General features: G+C 42.0%; 3 protein-coding genes across 4 annotated transcripts in view; 2 read left to right on the forward strand and 1 right to left on the reverse strand.

Annotated features, from left to right (window-relative positions):
• Positions 1-1,592: 1,592 nt before the first annotated feature.
• On the forward strand, positions 1,593-4,199 carry LOC123367012 (calcium homeostasis modulator protein 5-like). Its single transcript, XM_045010988.1, has 2 exons — positions 1,593-2,132; positions 3,813-4,199. Exons 1-2 carry the CDS (start codon positions 1,593-1,595, stop codon positions 4,197-4,199), a joined length of 927 nt encoding a protein of 308 aa, XP_044866923.1.
• A 2,014-nt stretch (positions 4,200-6,213) lies between these two features.
• Positions 6,214-20,309, reverse strand: part of TRAPPC3L (trafficking protein particle complex subunit 3L) — a 42,183-nt gene continuing 28,087 nt past the window's right edge. For both annotated transcript variants that reach the window (XM_045010990.1, XM_045010991.1), the window contains 2 exons: positions 8,029-8,214; positions 6,214-7,079 (listed from right to left, as the gene is read on the reverse strand). In XM_045010990.1, the coding sequence (XP_044866925.1) occupies positions 6,960-7,079; positions 8,029-8,214 (306 nt within the window). In that variant the 3' untranslated portion in view covers positions 6,214-6,959. The remainder of the gene's footprint in view (positions 7,080-8,028; positions 8,215-20,309) is intronic.
• LOC123367011 (calcium homeostasis modulator protein 5-like) lies at positions 8,972-13,228 on the forward strand. The gene is made up of 2 exons (XM_045010987.1): positions 8,972-9,511; positions 12,839-13,228. Exons 1-2 carry the CDS (start codon positions 8,972-8,974, stop codon positions 13,226-13,228), a joined length of 930 nt encoding a protein of 309 aa, XP_044866922.1.

Here is a 20,309-nt window from a genome sequence, read left to right on the forward strand (position 1 = left end):
CTATCACATGTCTGTCGGGGAGGTCAAAGTCATGTCACCCAAAAATTCTCCATTCTGTCATAACGTCCTTCTGCCATATCATCAGGATGCATCTTACGTGTGATTAAATGTCAGTACCACTTGTGTTTGTGCGATACACAGCACACATTCACAGCATGCTGGTTAAATGAAAATGTTTTAATGGTCATAGATTCAGGATCAATGCGAGAGTGTGATGGGGTGTTCACCTCACACTAGTGCTGAAGGGGTTACGAGAGGCCAGTTAGCCGAAGGCTGCACCTGCTGGGGAGCTAAGGGGCGATGATAGTAACGGAGGGCTGGTCTACACTAAGGGGAAAAATCGATATAAGATATGCAACTTCAGCTACGTGAATAACGTAGCTGAAGTCGAAGTATCTTATATCGATAACTTACCCGTCCTCACGGCGCGGGATTGATCTCCGGGGCTCTCCATATCGACACCGCCACCGCCGTTCGCGGTGGTGGAGTTCCGGAATCGATATAAGCGCGTTCGGGGATCGATATATCGCGTCTAGATGAGACGCGATATATCGATCCCTGAAAAATCGATCGCTACCCGCCGATACGGCGGGTAGTGTAGACGTAGCCACTGAATGAAGCTCACCTGGGCAGGAACAGGCAGGGGGCTCCTATAATGCCTAGGAGCTGAGGATAGAGGAGGTAGCCATGAGGTGAGCCTGCAGTCACACACTCTGGTACTAGGTGGAGACCAGACGCCTGAAAAAGGGGCAGTGTAAGAAGCAGTCCAGGGAAGGAGCAGCAAAGTCTAAGACAGTATAGACCTGAACTGCTGGTTTGAGAGTCCCTGGACTGGAACCCAGAGTAGAAGTTGGGTCTAGGTTCCCCTACCAGCCACTGCAGGAGTGGCACAGTTAGTGCGTGGATATGGCGTCTGCCTGAGACTTTGTGGAAAGAGCTTCTGATGAGACCCTGGAAGCAGAGGATGATTGTGATGTGGCCAGAGGGTTAAGCCAGGAAGCAGAGACACTGCAGCTCCTGACTAGTGAGAGAGACGCTGCAGAGCAAGTGACTGAGGCAACGGGCTGACTGGGGTGCGGACTCCCCAGATGAGCTACGAGGAGGGGCAGCGAGTGGTGAGTGGCAGAATCCATTGCAGAAGAGGTAATTTCAACTACCGGGTTTTCTCTTAATTATTATTTATTATTTCATAGCTATTGTAAATGAGAAACAAATGCTATGGCTAATATAACTTCTCAGTAGACACTAAGGCTCACATTGCTCAGTGTGATCCAAAGGAACTAGCCAGAACTAGTGGGCAACTATAAATTGCACAGGACAAAACTGAGCCTGGGGTAGGATTGGTCTACTTGCCCACTGACAAAGGAAGGGCCTGCTGTATGTGTGCCGTTTGCTGCTGTACGTGTGCCATTTGAAGAAAGATTTATTAATGATGACGAATGACTGTTCACTTCATCTGAGCTGCCCCAAACCAGAGAGACTTGTTTTTTTCCTTAATAAAAAACTCCACCCAAACAAGTGCTAGAAATAGCACTTGTCCCACTGATAATGCCTCACTTTTCTCCTGTTTTGTGGGGTTCATCAGTTCAAACATGGGTATCTCCCAAACAGTTTTCAAATTCCTCAGTAGCCAAAAGAAAGCAATTGGTTACAGTTTGATGGGACTGCTAACAGTGGGAAGTGAGCATTTATTTTCTCTTTCTGCTTTTAAGTGTCCTTGCAGCAACAAAAACTACACGTATGGGCTGGTGTATCTCTTTGTCCCAGCCTTGGTACTACTATTTGTTGGGTTTGCATTGAATGGCAGTACCTGGCAGCTCTTCACAGGCTGTTGTGTGAACCCCAAGAAACTATTTCCCAAAGGGAAGCACTGCCATTTTTTTCATGCCTTTGGCCAGATCACCTTAAAGGCTTTTGTAGCCCCTGTGATGTGGCTTTCTGTGGTTTTGCTCAATGGGACTTTTTATGAATGTGCCATGAGTGGCTCAAAAAATCTGAAGTACCTGGAGATGCTTTGCCACAATAAATCCAACAAGTGCTTGGAAGAGCTTCCCAAAGTAGCATGTGGCCAAACTTCCCTGTCCTCTTGGGAGACTGAGGAGATCCTACTAACACTTCAAGCGGAATCTCAGGTAAGATATCATTTTAATTCAATCATGCTTTGTGTTATCCTTTTTTTTTATCATGAGGTCCTAAAATCAAGTGTCCAGAGAGTTTAACTATCATTTTAAAAAATTTCAAATACATATTTCATTGCAATGCAAGCAGGATTCAGACTGCGTTTTGTGGGAGTGTCAGAGAAGTGAAATATCCAGCGCCTCAGGCAGATTTCTGTAAGCAGCATAGCACACCAAGGTGTGGAAGGGTTTGGCAGCTCAGAAGAGCTTGATAGGATATTTGCCAACAGAGGGAGGTGGGAGAATTTTAGCAATGTGGCTAGAGAATTCAGGTTGCTTGACGTTTTTGGGAAGAGGGCTGAGCAAAAGGTTTAATCAAAGTAAAGGAATGGTAGGCAGGGTTTCGAGGACTGGGAAGGGAAAAGCCTAAGCCTAACCCTAACCCTTCCGTACATCTTGAAGGGTTTTGGGACAGTGGTTGGTCATTTTTAGGGTAGCTCATAATACAACAAGGCTCCTCCAAAGTATACGGCCCCCAGGATTTCTCCAAGTCTTGGGCTGACCCTGAAGGCAACAGTAGAACAACAATGTTAAACATCCAGAGACAATTCTTTTGGAATAAAGCTTTATTGAGTTTAAAATTAGGAAGAAAAACATATTTGTACCTTGTTAGAGGGCTCATTCCTTTGAACAGGCCTCATTTAGACTTTCTCTTTTCTTAATAGCAAGATATGAAGTACCCCAGCAATTATTTTAAATTGCGCACTTCACTTTCAACCATTTAGTAGTGTAGACAAACATTCCGTTAGTTCATGTGTACATACAATAATCATTCTAAATATATATAATAATGTGTCATAAGAATTCATTAACACTTCAGACAGTAAGATTTATTACATGGATTTTGGATTTATACTAATAGGGCCTGATCCAAAGCCCATTAAAGTCAATGGGAGTCTTTCTATCAACTTCAGTGGGCTGTGGATCAAGTCCATAATCCCTATGTTTAAAGTGCTGAGACTTAATTTTTGGTTAGAGCTGTTCAAAATGTAAAGGTGCAGTATACAGAAAAATAATATTTACATAGCTGTGTAGATCATATGATCCTGAAAATGACATCCAATTTAATCTCTGACTCTAGTGATGGTCCTTAGGAATTCAGGGCCTCTGCTTGTGAATAGAATTGACACTGGGTGGATCCCTTTATTTTCAAAATCTTGTATTTTATTACCACTTTTCAAGGTTTTTATACTGAGGCTATGTCTTCACTACCCACCGTATCGGCGGGTAGCAATCGATTTCTCGGGGATCAATATATCGCGTCTCATCTAGACGCGATATATCGATCCCCGAACACGCTCCTGTCGACTCCGGAACTCCACCAACCCGAACGGCGGTAGCGGAGTCGACATGGGGAGCCGTGGACGTCAATCCCGCGCCGTGAGGACGGTAGATAATTTGATCTAAGATACTTCGACTTCAGCTACGTTATTCACGTAGCTGAAGTTGCGTATCTTAGATCGATTTCCCCCCGTAGTGTAGACCAGCCCTGAGCATTTAAAGAACACAGTCTCAGTGCAACAGTAAGAACCAGAATAACACTAGTTATTCTCAATCTAATTTGAGTTTGCGATCAGCTTTTTTATTATAGCCTTTTCTTTGTTCTTCGATACCAAATTATCCTTTCTTTAACAGGTCGTAGGGTGGTGTGTGATAGTTTCTGCTGCTTTTCTGTCTTTGTTGATCACTTGTTATGGTCACTGCCAATCTAATACCAGCCATCTCCAAAAAAGGTTTTGGAAGATCTACACTGAGAAGGAGAAGGAACAATTTGAAAAATATTTTGAGGACTATGCCACCAAACTGAGTGAACGAAATCTGAAAAGCTTTTTTGAGAACAAGAAACTGGAACCCTTTCCCATGCCAAGTTTCCGGGCCTGGGAAGAAGCTTCTGCTTTGGACTCTTTCAACATTAACCAGCAGATCTTCAGCACACTTCATAAACTAGTGGAAGACAGCATGAAAGATTCCAATGAGGCACAAGATACAATGGTAAACTTAGGTGAAGGAGAAACAGTTTAGCTAATGTCAGCTTTCATTAGCATTATAATTTAATATAATTCACTACATTTTTCACTTTTCAATCTTCATTTCTGTTTTTCTGGTAATGACCTGTTTTCTGCCATAATTTCTCTCTCCCACCAAACTTCTATAGCACCTCCTCAGGCAAGATGGCAAATGTCTTCCGAGCTCTAATAGCACAACCCAGGACTCAGTTCAGTTCCATGAGGTCCATTGTCCCACACAGACTAACCAAATAGCTTTCCAAGGGATGTTCCCTCTTCTCTCATGTGTGTCTACTGTGCTCATGTTATTTAAACAAAACAAATACACCCTTAATGTTACTGTTTTTCATAAATGAAATTGTCATTGTTCTTCTTTCCTAGAATTGGGTATGCAACCGAAAGAAAACCAGTGAAACAGTAGAATTTGATACTGTTCAGCTTCATTATGCTTGGTACTGAGGCCAGCACTTACTAATTTCAATGTGCTGTACTTTGTTAACGACTTTGTCTGCTTCTGCATACATCTTGAAAGGAGTTAAAGGGTTGTAAGTGTGGAGCAGTCAGTGTACATTGGGCTTGATCCTTCACCACTGATGTCAATGGCAAATATTCCATTGAGTTCATGGACTGAGGAACCGGCAGACTGGGGTTAACTGAATTTTTATAATCTGAGATTTTTAAAGGAAATAGCCTTTTCCATCTTTTGAACCTGTAAATATTTTTTTCACACTCTACATGAGACCTAAGCTCTGCACCACTTAAGTCCCACTAAATTAATCAATGTACAGGCTTTGTGCTGACCCTCAGCACGAAGAAGGTCATCCTTTATAAAATGTGAACTCTAATGGATACTTTTTTCTTTTTTTAATTATGCATCAGTATTTTTTGTGCTTTGCTTTGTCCTGCCTTAGCACATAATGGACGTACTCTGTATAACGAGGGAAAAAATGAAAACTGAAATCAAAGTGTGTGTGTGTGTGTGTGTGTGTACTGGCTTTTTGAAATGTACTGTGAATAAGTTGATGGGGAAGAACTTCAGTGGGGATACACTAGTAATTGAGTTTTTGCTGAATCAAGGCGTAAAGTGGAAGCTCCTTACTTTCCTACATTGAGCTGTGCAGCAAACACTAAGCTCAGTCATTTCTAACAATTTTAGAAGATTTGGTGACATGGCGTGAAATCTTGGCCCCATTTAAGTCAGTGGCAAAACTCTCATTGACTTCAGTGTGGTCAGGATGTCACCAATAGTCCCTGCCATTTAAGTCCAGGGCCCTGCACAAACATAGAGATCGACCCATTCACATCACATTGCAGGATTGGAACCTAATAGACAAAAGAAGGCAGGAAAGGAAGATGAAGGACAAAGGTTTCAGTAACAGGGTCATATGTTTACTATGGGCAGCATTTGTATTGATTGATTAATACTGATTATTTTGCATTGTAATAAAAATAGGGAATTCTGGCTCCTAGAGGGAGGCTAAGAAAGGATGGTCTAGTGGGTAGGCCAATGGACCAAGACTCAAAACCTGGGCTAAATTCCAAGCTCTGCCACAGATTTCCTGTGTTACTTTGGTAAAACACTTAATCTACACTTAAGTCCATAAATGGCTATTAGCCAGAATGGGTAAGAATGGTGTCCCTAGCCTCTGTTTGTCAGAGGATGGAGACGGATGGCAGGAGAGAGATCACTTGATCATTGCCTGTTAGGTTCACTCCCTCTGGGGCACCTGGCATTGGCCACTGTCAGTAGACAGATACTGGGCTAGATGGACCTTTGGTCTGACCTGGTACGGCCTTTCTTATGTTCTTATGTTCTTACCCTGTGCCTCAATTTCCCATCTGTAAAATGGGGTCACTACCTCCAAACCTCACTATGATTTTGTGAGGATAAAATCAAGTAATGATTGCGAGGTGCTCAGAAACTGAGGTGATGTGGGCCATGTAAGTACCTCGACAGAGAAGAACACAATAGTGTTTGCATTTTTTATTACAGTTTGCTTGGGTGAAGCTCATATTTAAGATGACTGTGCATTATAATACATCATGCTTTTTCAGTTTGCTAACAATCTATATAGTCTCAAGAAGAACACGCAAGTTAAAGCTGCACAAGGTGCTTAGTCTCAAACAGCATCCATATTCCATTATTTAGAAAAATTCTCTAGGTCTGCAATATGCACTTGAACAAAACTGCATGTTGTCATGTTTACCTACAGAAAACCTGATCCCAGTGGAATCACATCTCTGTTTGATTTCAGTAGGAGCAGATTGGGTAAAATGAAGGGAAAACCATAGTCAGAAGTGAAACAAAGGAAGATGCATTGGAATGAGAAACTGCACAATTTATAGCAAAACAATTTCTTGTTCACAAACATAAGGGCTAGAATGAAAAGCATATCAGTACAAGCACAGTTCTTTATATCTTTGAAGCATCACTAATGAGCAAACTGGAAAATACAATCACATTTCTAACGAAAAAAACCAGGAATTAGGATGGAGATTTGGGGCCCAGTCACACACTTGTTACTCAGGCAAAACTTCTGATGAAATCAATGGGATTTTCCTTGTGAAAGGAGTAAAGGACTGGTCCCTTTTAAGAATGTATGTTGAATTCTGTGAGGTGGTGACAGTACATTTTGAGTATATGCTCTGACTGTCTTTACCACTCTAAGATGTAACTATACCTGAATCAATGAAGCCATTGCCACCGTGTGGATTTTCTTCCTAAATAGGTAAAAATGGGCAAATTGTAAGTTAGAGAGGATTCCTTCTATCAGCTTCACTTCTTTCTTTTGTGCTTTTTGTCTTCGAGCTTCTTTAAAAATATAATTCCTATTTCCGTCACATCGTCACCCTTCAGTCTGTCTTGAACGAAGGTAACTTCTGCTGCTAAGTGAACCTGGAGAGAAACAGGCCCGGTCACTTTATTTAAAGTAATTTTTCTTCCTTTTTTTCATTTAGTTCATCCAGGTGTTTATTCCCACCACAAGAGGGGCCTCTTTCTAAAGTTTCGCTATAGAGGAATTCTATAAAGAGCCTTAAGAATTGCACATCCCATTTGAGTTAAAAATATATCCTTCTTATAAATTGAGGCATGTATACAAATTTCATTCTGCTAACAATAAGCCAGTATTTTGGTTAGTAGTGCTTAATGTCAGAATGGTGTTTTGCTTTTTCTGGGGACATGAAACATAAAACAAATGAGCTTCATATTGTGATCTCAAATTCCACCCCCCCCCCATAGTAAGATGATAACACTTCAGTTAATACCCTTATAAAATGATATCAGAATCTTGAGATTGAGTTACAGCCCTGTACATGAAACTGTATTCTTATAGTACCTAGTAAATATATATTATGTGGCAAATTAGATATTGTTTGTAGGAAAGAAGATTGTGGACAACATGTATCCTTGGTGCAGTTCTACTGTCTTCAGTAAAGTGATATCAGAGTTGAATTTGGCCCTGCAAGTTCAAAATGATGTGAGATATGATTTGTTCTGTTTCAGCTTTTGTAAAAGCTGAGATTCAAAAATAAAATATATAATGTTCTTTGATGTACCATAACTTAATTCTGTTATTATATTGAGCCAAATTCTTCTGTTACACCAGTGTAACAGTGGAGCAACTCCATTTATTTGGAAAGAGTAATTCTGAATTTACTGTGGTGTAAACTGAGAGCAGCATTTCACTTGGTATATTTGGTGGGGTGCAGTTGTTGCTATTGCTAAGTCTGATACTGAGATTAAATATTTATAAGTAATATTACAGTTACTTATCCAGTGGTTCCACTTTCCTACATCTATAGGTAACAACAGAGATAAGAAAATTCAGTGTCCAGTTCTTTACCATTTCCAGGGCTCCTCTAATAACACCACACAGGAGGTTACAGTAGCAAAGTGAACATCGTCCTGCTGGGAGCTCCTCCACAAAGTCCACTAAAGGGTTCTTGTCCAGCATTAAGAAGAATTCATTTTCTGTTGTGTTACTGCAGCTCACACTAGGGGTAACCCCAAGGTACATCTTGAAAGCAACCTGTAAAAGGACAAAAAAATTTGCCACTTGAAACTATTTGTGTGTAAGACAGGCTAGAAGCTTTTAGATGCTACATTCTATTGTTCAGTTTACCAATGAGAATAGAAGTAAGGGCTGAGGCCAGGCAGAGAATCAGGGAGCTATGGCTGGCTCCCTGACAGCTTCCCACTCTGCTGAACCCCACATAAGCTAGACACAGCAGAGAATCTGGGCCTATATTGGATTCCAAATAGTGTAATAGAGGGGCACTGATTCCCTCCACATACAGTGGTTTTACTCTGGGGTCACTCCATTGGCTTCAGCAGAGTCACACTTCACTTATGCTAATATATGTGAGATCCAAATCGGGCCCAGGACTTAAGTATATTTCTGTAAACACTGATGATCATTGCTCAAGAATTCCCATGATCATCTAGTATGTATTTCTGTTGCATTCTCATGTGAAGCTACAGTCAAAGAACAGGAATGATAACTGAGATTGCGATTTTATTTGACAACAGAGCATTGTCTATATTGCAGGTTACAATACAGATTAATAATACTGTAGATATACAAAATCTGCTTTGCCAGTAGCTAGTCCCATATGGGTATATTTGTGAGGAAGGATCTACAATGACATCATCACTTTATCTAGGCTGCACTAAACCAGCCTCTAGCTGGGTATTTTTCTTCTCAAGAGCTCCTCCCTAATACATTGCTATAAACTGCTGCACAATAAACAAAGCCTCATTTTTTGTCTCTTTCGTGGACATCAAACATGGACGGCATCCAAACCATTCTGAAATTCCTTATGCATCGGAAAACTGCCATTGGTTACAGTTTTATGGCTCTACTGACAGTGGGAAGCGAACGTTTATTTTCTCTCGTTGCTTTCAAGTGTCCCTGCAGCAATGAAAACTTCATCTATGGTTTGGTATTTCTCTTTGCCCCAGCCTGGGTGTTGCTAGTTATTGGGTATTTCATGAATAGCAGGATGTGGAAACTTTTCACAGGCTGCTGTCTGAATCCCAGGAAAATATTCCCCAAAGGAAACAGCTGCCGTTTCTTTTATGTCTTTGGACAAATCACCTTAAATGTTCTGATAGCTCCTGTGATGTGGCTTTCTGTGGCTTTGCTCAATGGAACATTTTATGAATGTGCCATGAGTGGCTTGAAATATCCAGGGTACTTAAACACGCTCTGCAATAACAAATCTATCAGGTGCTGGGAAGAGCTGAACAAAGTAGCTTGTGGCAAAACCACCATGTCCTCTTCAGAGAGTGAGGAATTAAAACTGACACTTCAAGCACAGTCTCAGGTAAGAAATTCAGAATAACTGCTTTGTTATTTAGAATAAAGTTTTGTATTATTCCTTTGATTTATCAGCATGAGATCCTAACATCAGGTGCTAACATAGTAATTTAAAATCAGAATGCCTGTACAGTGCAACAAAACAATATAGAATTGGCAAGGGGCAGATTCTATACACTTGCTCAAGTTGAGTAATGTCTTACTCCTCAGGTAGATCACTGAAATCAACATGAGTAAGAAAATTGGAATCAGAAAGTTTGTTTCTTTAGTGAAAGAGAGTGACTCTTGGGAGAAGAATGTATTGCATTGCTAGAGAAGGCTGAAGTAATTAAAAAGTTAAAAAAAGAGATACTATCAGATTTTTTTAAAAATCAATTACAGATTTTTAACTCTGTTACAAATAGCATCTTAGATTATTAAAACCCAAACTATTTTTAAACAGCTGATTTCCTGTGAACAGTTTATAAGGCTTATTTCATTTTGCAATTCTCTCATCTCGGATAATGAAAATGGACTAGTTAGTTTCACTTTTATATGAAGTGTTTTTATTATATGAAGGAAAATAGAACTATAGCAGTTACAGGGAAATAACAAAAAACATACAAAGGTAAAGCCATATTACTCACTCATATCTCACAATTCTATTTTATATTTGTTCATTGCTTTGTGATATAAGGAAACTCAGCAAAAAGGAACTAAAGAAATTAAAAAGAGAAAGGGAATGAGGGAAAGATGCATCCCAGGTTACTGCATCCCAAGCAGAAGAAATATCCTGCAGAGTCAGAAAATGATCATCATACAACAGTCACATCAATCTATAACTGTTGCCAATGCTGGAGACAGTTTCATTTTCAGGTCCTCATGCACTGGAAGAATCCTGCAATGTATGGGTTACAAACAGTGCAGGGGGATATTTTATTGTTCACAAAAATCAGTGTCCAGACAATTAGAATTAAAAGCTCGGATGTGTGTCTATTGGTCTTAAGTTGCGTATATGGGAAATAGTGAAAGTCATCGGGCTAGCTAATTGTGCATGAGTAGCTAGATCATAGAAGCACAGCATTCCCCATGTCAGAGGGGAGCACTGAAGTGCTAAAAGGATGGATTATATGGGGAAAAGTTCATGTCACAAATTCTGCCAGCTAGTACAAGCATGATTTGAAAATAAGCAAAATGAGGCTGTTCTTTAAACACCTCCCTCAAAATTTTTAGTCAATAAAAGAACAAATGGTTCATCAGCATTCTGGTTCATTGAGGGACGTGATCATTCCCCTCTATTCGACATTGGTGAGGCCTCATCTGGAGTACTGTGTCCAGTTTTGGGCCCCACACTACAAGAAGGATGTGGAAAAACTGGAAAGAGTCCAGCAGAGGGCACCAGGAATGATTAGGGGGCTGGAGCACGTGACTTATGAGGAGAGGCTGAGGGAACTGAGATTGTTTAGTCTGCAGAAGAGAAGAATGAGGGGGGATTTGATAGCCGCTTTCAACTACCTGAAAGAGGGTTCCAAAGAGGATGGATCTAGACTGTTCTCAGTGGTACCTGATGACAGAACAAGGATTAATGGTCTCAAGTTGCAGTGCGGGATGTTTAGGTTGGATATTAGGAAAAACTTTTTCACTAGGAGGGTGGTGAAGCACTGGAATGGGTTCCCTAGGGAGGTAGTGGAATCTCCTTCCTTCAATGTTTTTAAGGTCAGGCTTGACAAAGCCCTGGCTGGTCCTGCTTTGAGCAGGAGGTTGGACTAGATGACTTCCTGAGGTCCCTTCCAACCCTAATATTCTATGATTGTATGATTCTGTTTCACACATTTCTGTGAGCAAATTGTTTATATATTTCTCTCAGGTAAATACAGATTTTACCTGGTAATTATTTTTACATGATAGGTTGCAGATCTCCATATTATCACTATTAGAGCTCTCTGGAGAATGATAATTCCATTTTACAGCAACATTTGAGGTCTTCTAATTTATGAAAACACACATTTTTGCACAATGGAATTCTGTCAACTGAGCATTTCAATTTGGAAAAGCTGGGGTATGTTTGTGTGGGGCTGGTAGTTAGAGCACTGGCCTGTGAGCTGCTGGCTGAAATCCCGCAGGAAAGGACTGGTTTCTACAAATCTCCCAATACTAAAAATGTTGACAACAAAAGTTGTAAAATTGTCAAAACATCCTGTTTTGACATTTTTAGAAGGAAGTTTCAGGTTTTTTGTTTGAAATGGCTTTTGTTTTGAAATGTTAGTTAACTTATACTAAAAAAGCTCATTACAAATTGAAATAAAACATTTTGATTAACCTGATACACACTTTTTTTTCTCCGTATTATTGGTGTGTGAAAATTTTTTATGCTTTTGACTTTCCATCCCAATTCAGGATGGAAACACTTTTTGAAATCTCAAAAATTCTCGTGGGACAGGAAAGCGGTTACCCACCCAGCTCTAGTGCTAATTTACCCTCTTCTACCTACATATATTTTCCTTGGTGTGATGAAACATACTGAGCAATTTCAAACATATTATAAACCCATATATTTCTGTGAAGAAATCTGTGTAGCTGAGACCTTGATATCATCTTCTCTACCCTATTTGGTGACATCGATTTATATAAATAAGACACCATTCCTGCTGGAGGGAAGCTTCATTTTTAAAATAATGCTGTGCATTTTTAAAATGCTTTGGCTGATCATTTTGACTTTTCTTGGGTTTTCTACCAGTCAACTAAGAAAACTATAAAAGACACAGGATGGTCTTGTGGTTAAGGCAGTGGACTTGGATGATCTGGATTCACTTCCTGTAATTGTTGACAAGTCACTTAATAGTTCTGTGTGTCAGTTTCCCACTGGTAAAATAGTTCCTTTCTCCCACCCTTTATTGGTCTTCTCTATTTAGATTGTAAGTTGTTTGAGGCAAGGTCTGTCTCTTACTATGTCCATGTATTGCACTTTTCTCAATGAAACCTTTATCTCAGTACGGCTCTCTAGGCACAACAGTAATACAAATTAATAATAATAATTTAAAAACCACACAGAACTGTGGCAAAATACAAAATGTAGCATATTCAATATTCTTGATCCTCACTTATGACATATTTTATTGTTTTTCTCCAAATACAGAACTCCTGTTGACATCAGTGGGAGTTTTGGGTACAAAAGGAATAAAAATAAATATGCCATATTGATCTACACTGTGGCTAAGAGATCCACTCTGTGGCTGAGAAAAGAATACTGTATCCTCAACACAAAGAACTGTGACTGTGTCAGTTATTCCTGATCTAAGTGCAATTTGGATTCAGGTTTTTTTGAAGTGCATGGCCTGTTTATTTTCTTTTCCAGGTTCTAGGATGGTGCATCATAGTCACTACAGCTCTTTTGTCTCTGTTAACCACCTGTTGTGCCAGGTGCCAATCCAAAATCAGCCACCTCCAAATGAAGTTCTGGAGGATCTACATAGAGAAGGAGAGAGAACAATTGGAACAACTTTTCCAGCTATATGCTACCAAACTCAGTGAACGAAACCTGACGAGCTTTTTTGAGAACAAAGAACCGGACGCCTTTCCCATGCCAACCTTCCGGGCCTGGGAAGACGCTTCTCAACTCTACTCTTTCAACAGCAGTGAGCAGCACTACAGCACCCTTCATAGACTAGTTGAAGATGGCAAGAAAGACATCAGTGAGGAAAGAGAGACAACGCTGGACTTTGTAGATGGGCAGGAAATAGTATAGCTAATAGCCATGTTCAGCCTTTTAAAATATTTTGCTAATGTGATTTAATTTTAACAGTTTTAATCTTTATAAATATAGTGGCCTCTCTTTCTCCATTCTTTCTTTCTCTCCCAATCAGTGGCATTCCATCTATGAGTGCAATGCACACATTGCATGCCCAACCAGCTGTGCGCCATTCAACTGGCAGCCCAAATCCAACCTGTGGGATGATTCTGGTCCAGCCCCAAAATGGCATCCTCTGCACAGCGTGACCTTGCACATACCGTATATGTGAGGTCATGCTGCATGGAGGATGCCATTTTGGACTGCCTATGGCATAAAAATGAGTTGTTGCATCATGCCATACTAAAACTGTCACGGCACACCATCATTTCCAACTATATGCTTGCTCAAGAAAGATGGAAAGAAAGTTCTTCTGTGCTTCAGATTCCTAATCCAAACCTCACTGGAGTCAATGGGAATCTTTCAGTTGACTTCGGTAGGCTTTGGATCAGGCCCCAACACTATAAAGAATTCAACAAAGGTTTTGATTAGATGATTTGTTCAATGTCAACAAATACAATAGTTCTTTGTATACAACATATAGCATGCCATATCATTTAAATAAAGAAAATATCATAAGGTGGCTGTTTAATTTAAATAATGCATTGTCATTAATTTTTTCTCCCATTGGAAGTCTGGGAATCCTTCCTTTGTAATGGTAGAAAGCTCCCATTTCTGCTTCTGGAGGGTTCTGCAATGGTGGGACTTAAACATGTCACTGGTGCAGGAATGTAAAATCTTGTCTGTCAACTGGTCTTGGTCCAGTGGAAAACTGAAGGGGTGAAAGGAAATTCCACATATAGAGAGAAAAGAAATATTTTTGTGGCAGGTTGATTTTATTGTCTGCAGCTGCTAAAATGTTGGAAAGTTAGAATAAGTCTGGGGTGAGATGAATTAGCAGTCAGAGTACTGGTGAGGTGATTGTGATACCTCATAATAAGTGCATTAATCACGTAGCCCTGTGATTTCTCATAAGGATTTTGAATTCAGAACATGGGTCACAACCACATTTTCCCTTCTCCAGAATTTTTAGAAATATTGTAAAAACTGAACACAAAGCAGTCATCAAGCTCTTTTCCCTTGGGAGACTGGCCGGCTTTCATGTAGCATCTTACCATCAATCTCCCCAATCACGAAAGGGACCATATTTCTGCACAGATGAACTGTTTTTAAATCAAACTCTTAACAGGTAAATTTCCTCCACTCATCTGTTCTGTTTTCAGTAAATATATTCACTGTGATCAAGGCAAGGACATTTCTATTCTGCATTCACATTTTAGTTCCTTTTCCCCTACAATATCAAGAGTATAATACACATGTAAGATCTACCACTGAAACCTGTAGGATTAGTGTTAGTTGTTGGTGTTAGTGAGACTGATTTATCCTCATCTTTTGTGACGATCCTGATATGGTCCATTAGTAACAATTAGCAGCAGAGACTATGGAGGCAGCAGCTTTCTTGAAAAAAAGCTAAAGCAATTCTCTCATGCATGTTATCACATATCAGGCCATTCTCCTTATCTACTCATTGCTAGAGAGCCCATGAGCCAACTTCTCTGTGGTAGCAGCTTAAGTAAAGTTTAAATGGGCGCGGCTTAAGTAAAGTTTTAACAAACTATGTACACCACCAAAGAATTCGGTCCTATAAAGTACAATAGTGTAAAAAATAATTGCTGCACATCATAAGCCAAATCCTTCAGTCTTTATTCGGTCATAGAGTCAGCTCAATACTGCATAAAATTATTCATGAACAAATATTCAGGCAACAACTGCAAGTTCATTTTGACACTTGCCTTTTATTTGTTTTCCACAAACATTCATACAATTAATTTTTTATGTACCAGTCTGTTCCTGGTAAGAGAAAACATTGGGATACTTTATATTAGTACTGAAAGTGTCTGCCTGTAGCTTTCTAGGTATAGATATGGCTTCCATCACTTTAGTATCTGAGCGTCTCTTTACAAGGCTCTTCTGGGATTTGAGACTCTTCTAATCAGGAAGCGGAATCAATATCATATTTCTTAGGTGACAAATCTCACCTTGTGAACAGCAAACCATGAATAAGTGAAGGAATAGTCATGGTTAACAGTTTGTGAGAAATTCACAGGTTGAAATATATTTGTATAAACTATTCATGGAATAATTTCAGTTAACAAATTCATGCAAACTGAAGTCTCCTAGTGGATAATTCTTGAGTTGAAAAAGGGCTTAAATTCATTGAATAAATTATTTGATGAAAATAGTTCACCCAGTTTTAGTCAGTCTTCACTCAAGCAAAAGTCAACTATTACCAACATGAGTTCTGCATAAGTAAGCACTACAGAGTACAGCCCTAAAGCTTGTGCTTATGTGATCAGGGGCGGCTCCAGGCCCCAGCACGCCAAGCGCGTGCTTGGGGCGGCATGCCGCAGGGGCGCTCTGCCAGTCACCGGGAGGGCGGCAGGCGGCTCTGGTGGACCTCCCGCAGGTGTACCTGCGGAGGGTCTGCTGGTCCCGTGGCTTCAGTGGACCTCCCGCAGGCATGCCTGCATAGGGTCCGCTGGTCCCCCTGGTCCCGCGGCTCCGGTGGACCTCCCGCAGGCGTGCCTGCGGGAGCTCCACCAAAGCCGCGGGACCAGCGGACGGGACCAGCGGACCCTCCGCAGGCACGCCTGCGGGAGCTCCACCAAAGCCGCGGGACCAGCGGACCGTGGGACCAGCGGACCCTCCGCAGGCACGCCTGCGGGAGGTCCACCGGAGCCGCCTGCTGCCCTCCCGGCAACTGGCAGAGCACCCCCCGTGGCATGCCGCCCTGCTTGGGGCGGCGAAATGTCTAGAACCGCCCCTGTTTGTGATAAATCCATATTGAAACAGATCCTGAGTCAAACCCCCAGCAAGTGTGGGCTTTTGTGCTTTGGATGTTCTGTGAGGAAAATAATGGATGGCTCACATGGTCTTCGGACCACCTAGATAGGGTGACCAGACAGCCAGTGGGAAAAATTGGGACGGGGTAGGAGGTAATAGGCACCTATATAAGAAAAAGACCCAAAAATTGGGGCTGTCCCTATAAAATAGGGACATCTGGTCACCCTACACCTAGAAGACTTGTGGAGGAAGCAAGGAATGCACGTGTACCTTAAAGAAAAAGTTTTTGGGGCTATTGCCCTGATTCAGGAAAGCATCCCTGTTCAAGAAAGAACTTAACTTTAAACATGTGCTTAAGTCTCATTTAAGTAAATGGGATTTAAGCACATGCATGTACTTAGGTGCTTTTTCAAATAAGCCTAAGCACTGATTTGTCATCCAAACACCATATCTGTGTTTTGACAGGAAATGTTGATGAGCTCCTTCACTTTCTAACAAGTAGGTGAAGCACAGAGACTTCCAGAAATTCAGGTACATATTCATGAATTTTGTCTTACTACACTAATTTTAGATTACAATTATTTAACCCGGAATGGTTGATATAGAATGTGTTAATCTTTGAAAAAGTGGCCATTCCTTGAAAGTCATAAACTCCACAGGGTTTAAGACCAGAATGGACCATTAAATCATCTAGTCTGACCTCCCATATATCACAAAACATTAAATTTCATCCACCTATCCCTGTATTGAGCGTAGTGACTTGTAGAAAGCACACAGTAAACATAAACCTTTACAACTATACATCCAGTCCTTCAATGTTTACTCTGAGCTCCAGGGAATGGGAGAGAGGTTGCCTAAAAACTGATTAAGGATATCAGGAATAAACACTTACTTAGAAAAATGTTTTAATTTTGTCTTCAAGGTTGTTGTTTTTTTACATCAAACAGATTCTCTTTTAGCATTTAACATGTACAGAAATGGATGCTCAGCAAAGTATAATTCACTAGGAGTAAAAATTTCAAAAGTGCTTCATCCTGGGCAAGAAGCAATGGGCTTAAATTGTAGATGGGGACGTTTAGGTTGGACATCAAGAAAAACTTGCTAACTGTCAAGGTAGTTAAGCACTGGAATAAATTGCCTATGGAGGTTGTGAAATCTCTGTCATTGGAGGTTTTTAAGAGCAGGTTAGACAAACACCTGTCAGGAAAGGTCTAGTTATTACGTAGTCCTGCCTTGAGTGTAGGGGACTGGACCAGATGACTTCTTGACGTCCCTTCCAGTCCTACACTTCTATGATTCTATGATCCCATTTTTCTAAGTGATGTAGACATTCAGGAGTCAAAATCTCCTTAATGCCTTAGTCCCTGAGTCACTTTTGAAACTGGGACTTTGTCTCCTAAGTCACTTAGGCACTTTTGAAAATTTTACTCAAACCTTTGCTTCTCTCTTTGCATTCCTCCACACCCCCGCAAAAAAAAATAAATCTTTAGTTTCATTACAAATCACCATTTGGTACCGGGAACCTTCTGTCGAAAATCATCTGAGTGTCCCTCAGTTTGAAGCATACGTTTTCAATTAAAGGTTTCAGAGCTGTTTTCAATTGAAATTGACTATGGCACACAGCCCACGGAGTCCTGCAAACAGATGCATCAAACTCTGCTTTTATGAAAATTGCCTCTAACGAAAACTTTCAGTTGCAACATCTCCCTGCATGCCATTTGCTGGACCTTAGGGGCAAAAAGGATGACTGAAGACTGAAAATTCATCCACAGAAAGTTAGTGGGACTTATTCCTTTTACAGATAATTTTGAGATCAAAGTGTATTAGAAAAATGATCAAAACCTCATTAATACCCCAGAGAGACAGGTATATGCCATTATCTCCATTTTAAAGGTTGGAAAACTGAACCAGAGATGTTAAGGGCTACAATGTAACTTTACAATATACCCAGGCTAAGGGGCAGCGCTTAGCTGAGGCTAGGTTGCCAACTTTTTAATCGCACAAAATCGAACACCCTTGCCCCACCCCTGCCCCACTCCTTATCTGAGGCCCTGCCTCTGCCCCCCTTCTCTGAGGCCCCGCCCCCCGCTAACTCCATCCCCCCTTCCCTCTCGCATTCGCTCTTCCCTACTCTCACTTGCTCATTTTTACTGGGCTGGGGCAATTGGGGTGAGGGCTCCAGCTGAGGGTTTGGGCTCTGGCTGCGGGTTCAGGCTCTGGGGTGGGGCCAGAAATGAGGGGTTCAAGGTGTGGAAGGGGGCTCTGGGCAGGATCAGGGGGTTGGGATGTGAGCTCTGGGGTGGGGCTAGGGATGAAGGGTTTTGGGTGCAGGTGGGGGCTCCGTGCTGGGGAGTGGAGCAGAGGGGTTTGAAGTGTGGGAGGGGGCTCCAGGCTGAGGTGGGGGAAGGGGTATGGGCTCTGGGCTGGAGGTGCGGGTTCTGGGATGAGCCCAGAAATGAGGGGGTCAGGGTGTGGGAGGGGGCTCAGGGCTTGGGCAGAGGGTTGGGACATGGGACGGGGTGCGGGTTCTGGGAGGGAGTTTGGGTGTGGGAGGGGGCTCTAGGCTGGGGCAGGGGATTAGGGTGTGGACTCTGGGTGGCGCTTACCTCAGGGGGGCTCTCTGGCAGTGTCGACATGTCCCTTGACTCCTAGGCGTAGGGGCGGCCAGGCAGCTTTGCATGGTGGGTGCTGCCCCTGCAGTTCCCATTGGCTGTGTTTCCCAGCCAATTGGAACTGTGGAGCGGGCGCATGGGGTGGGAGCAGCACGTGGAGTCCCCCCGGCTGCCCCTGCACCTTGGAGCCAGAGAGACATGTCGACGCTTCCAGGAGCCGTGTGGAGCCAGGTAGGGAGCCTGCTAGCCCTGCACCATCTAGACTTTTAATGGCCTGGTCAGCAGTGCTGACTGGAGCTGCCAGGGTCCCTTTTTGACGGACATTTCCATCAAAAACTGGACCCCCAGCAAGCCTAGCTGAGCCACCCCAGCAGCAGTTCCATTGACAAAACAGACTCAGAGTCAGAATTCCTCCACGCTTTGCTCTGGGTAAGGAGTAAGTTACTTCATCCTTTTTCATGAAGTACCCTACATATCCCCACACTGTGTGCCTGGCTGGCTACTTGGCTGGTGAAGAAGAAGAACAGGGCTAGGCTGCCAGGTCACTTCTAGTCTCTCTCAGTCCTCTCTCCTTCCAGTGTGGAATGGAGAACACTGGGTAAGTAGCTCCTGCTCTCGCCTCAACATCTAGAGCGGCAAGCTGAGCCAAGCTGAGCATGGGAGTAAAGCCTGTGAAAATCTAGCCGTGAGTGATTTGTAAAGGGCATGTCCACATTGCAAGTGAAGGTGTGATTATAGCATGTGTAGGCATGGTAACATTAGTACAAATGGTGCTGGAGCCTAGCAACACAAGTATATACCAGGGTCCCCAGAAGACTTGCACTTGGGAGGTTAGCCTGGCTGAAGCCCATGCCACCACGTCTGCCTACCTATGCTACAATCACATCTGCACTTGCAGTGTAGACATACCCAAAGAGAGTCAATGGCAAAGTCAATTAGAACTATGGAGGTCCTGGCTCTTAGATTATTAAACCACTCTCTCTAAAGTGGATTAGAATGAAGATTCCATTTTCTGCAATCAAGATGGTAAAAAATAAACAAGACCTAAGAACATAGGAATGATCTGATAAAATTTACAGCTCCTATTTTCTAAAGCTGATCAAAACCAGAATTTCTGCCCCACGGGAACTTATATCAATATTTTTTTCATCCCAAATCTGGACAAGAAGTCAACATCAAAATGTTTATGGAACCAAAAGTTCTGAAAAATTTTGATTTGTGCAAATGTCAAAATCTTTTGGTTCAGTTTGTTGACTGGAAACAAATCTTTTGTTTCTGGTCCTTGGGCAAAGGTAAATCTACATCTGCCTCTGCTGCCTCATGGGAGTTATAATTCAGATGTCTCAGCCTCATGCCCTCATTCTCTCCTATCAGCTGGGCTCCCCAGTCAAACTACATTTCCCATGATGCATTGTGGCCATGGGACTCCCATGATGCACTGCAGCAGCTCAGCCAGGGGGAGACAAAGAGTGGTTTATCCTGGGAGATGAAGTGTGGGTGGGGAGTCTGGCCCATATAGGAGACAGGGGGCTGAGGCACCTGAACTACTATTCCTATTAGCTACTGTGGTGGCGCAAATGGAT

Source organism: Mauremys mutica, chromosome 3 (genome assembly GCF_020497125.1).
Source record: "Mauremys mutica isolate MM-2020 ecotype Southern chromosome 3, ASM2049712v1, whole genome shotgun sequence".
Classification (NCBI taxonomy): Eukaryota; Metazoa; Chordata; order Testudines; family Geoemydidae; genus Mauremys; species Mauremys mutica.

Coding starts and splice junctions, on each gene's coding strand:
- LOC123367012 (XM_045010988.1), top strand. CDS start 1,593: ATGGGTATCTCCCAAACAGTTTTCAAATTCCTCAGTAGCCAAAAGAAA. Junction 2,133..3,812: donor CACTTCAAGCGGAATCTCAG/GTAAGATATCAT, acceptor TTTCTTTAACAG/GTCGTAGGGTGGTGTGTGAT.
- LOC123367011 (XM_045010987.1), top strand. CDS start 8,972: ATGGACGGCATCCAAACCATTCTGAAATTCCTTATGCATCGGAAAACT. Junction 9,512..12,838: donor CACTTCAAGCACAGTCTCAG/GTAAGAAATTCA, acceptor TTTCTTTTCCAG/GTTCTAGGATGGTGCATCAT.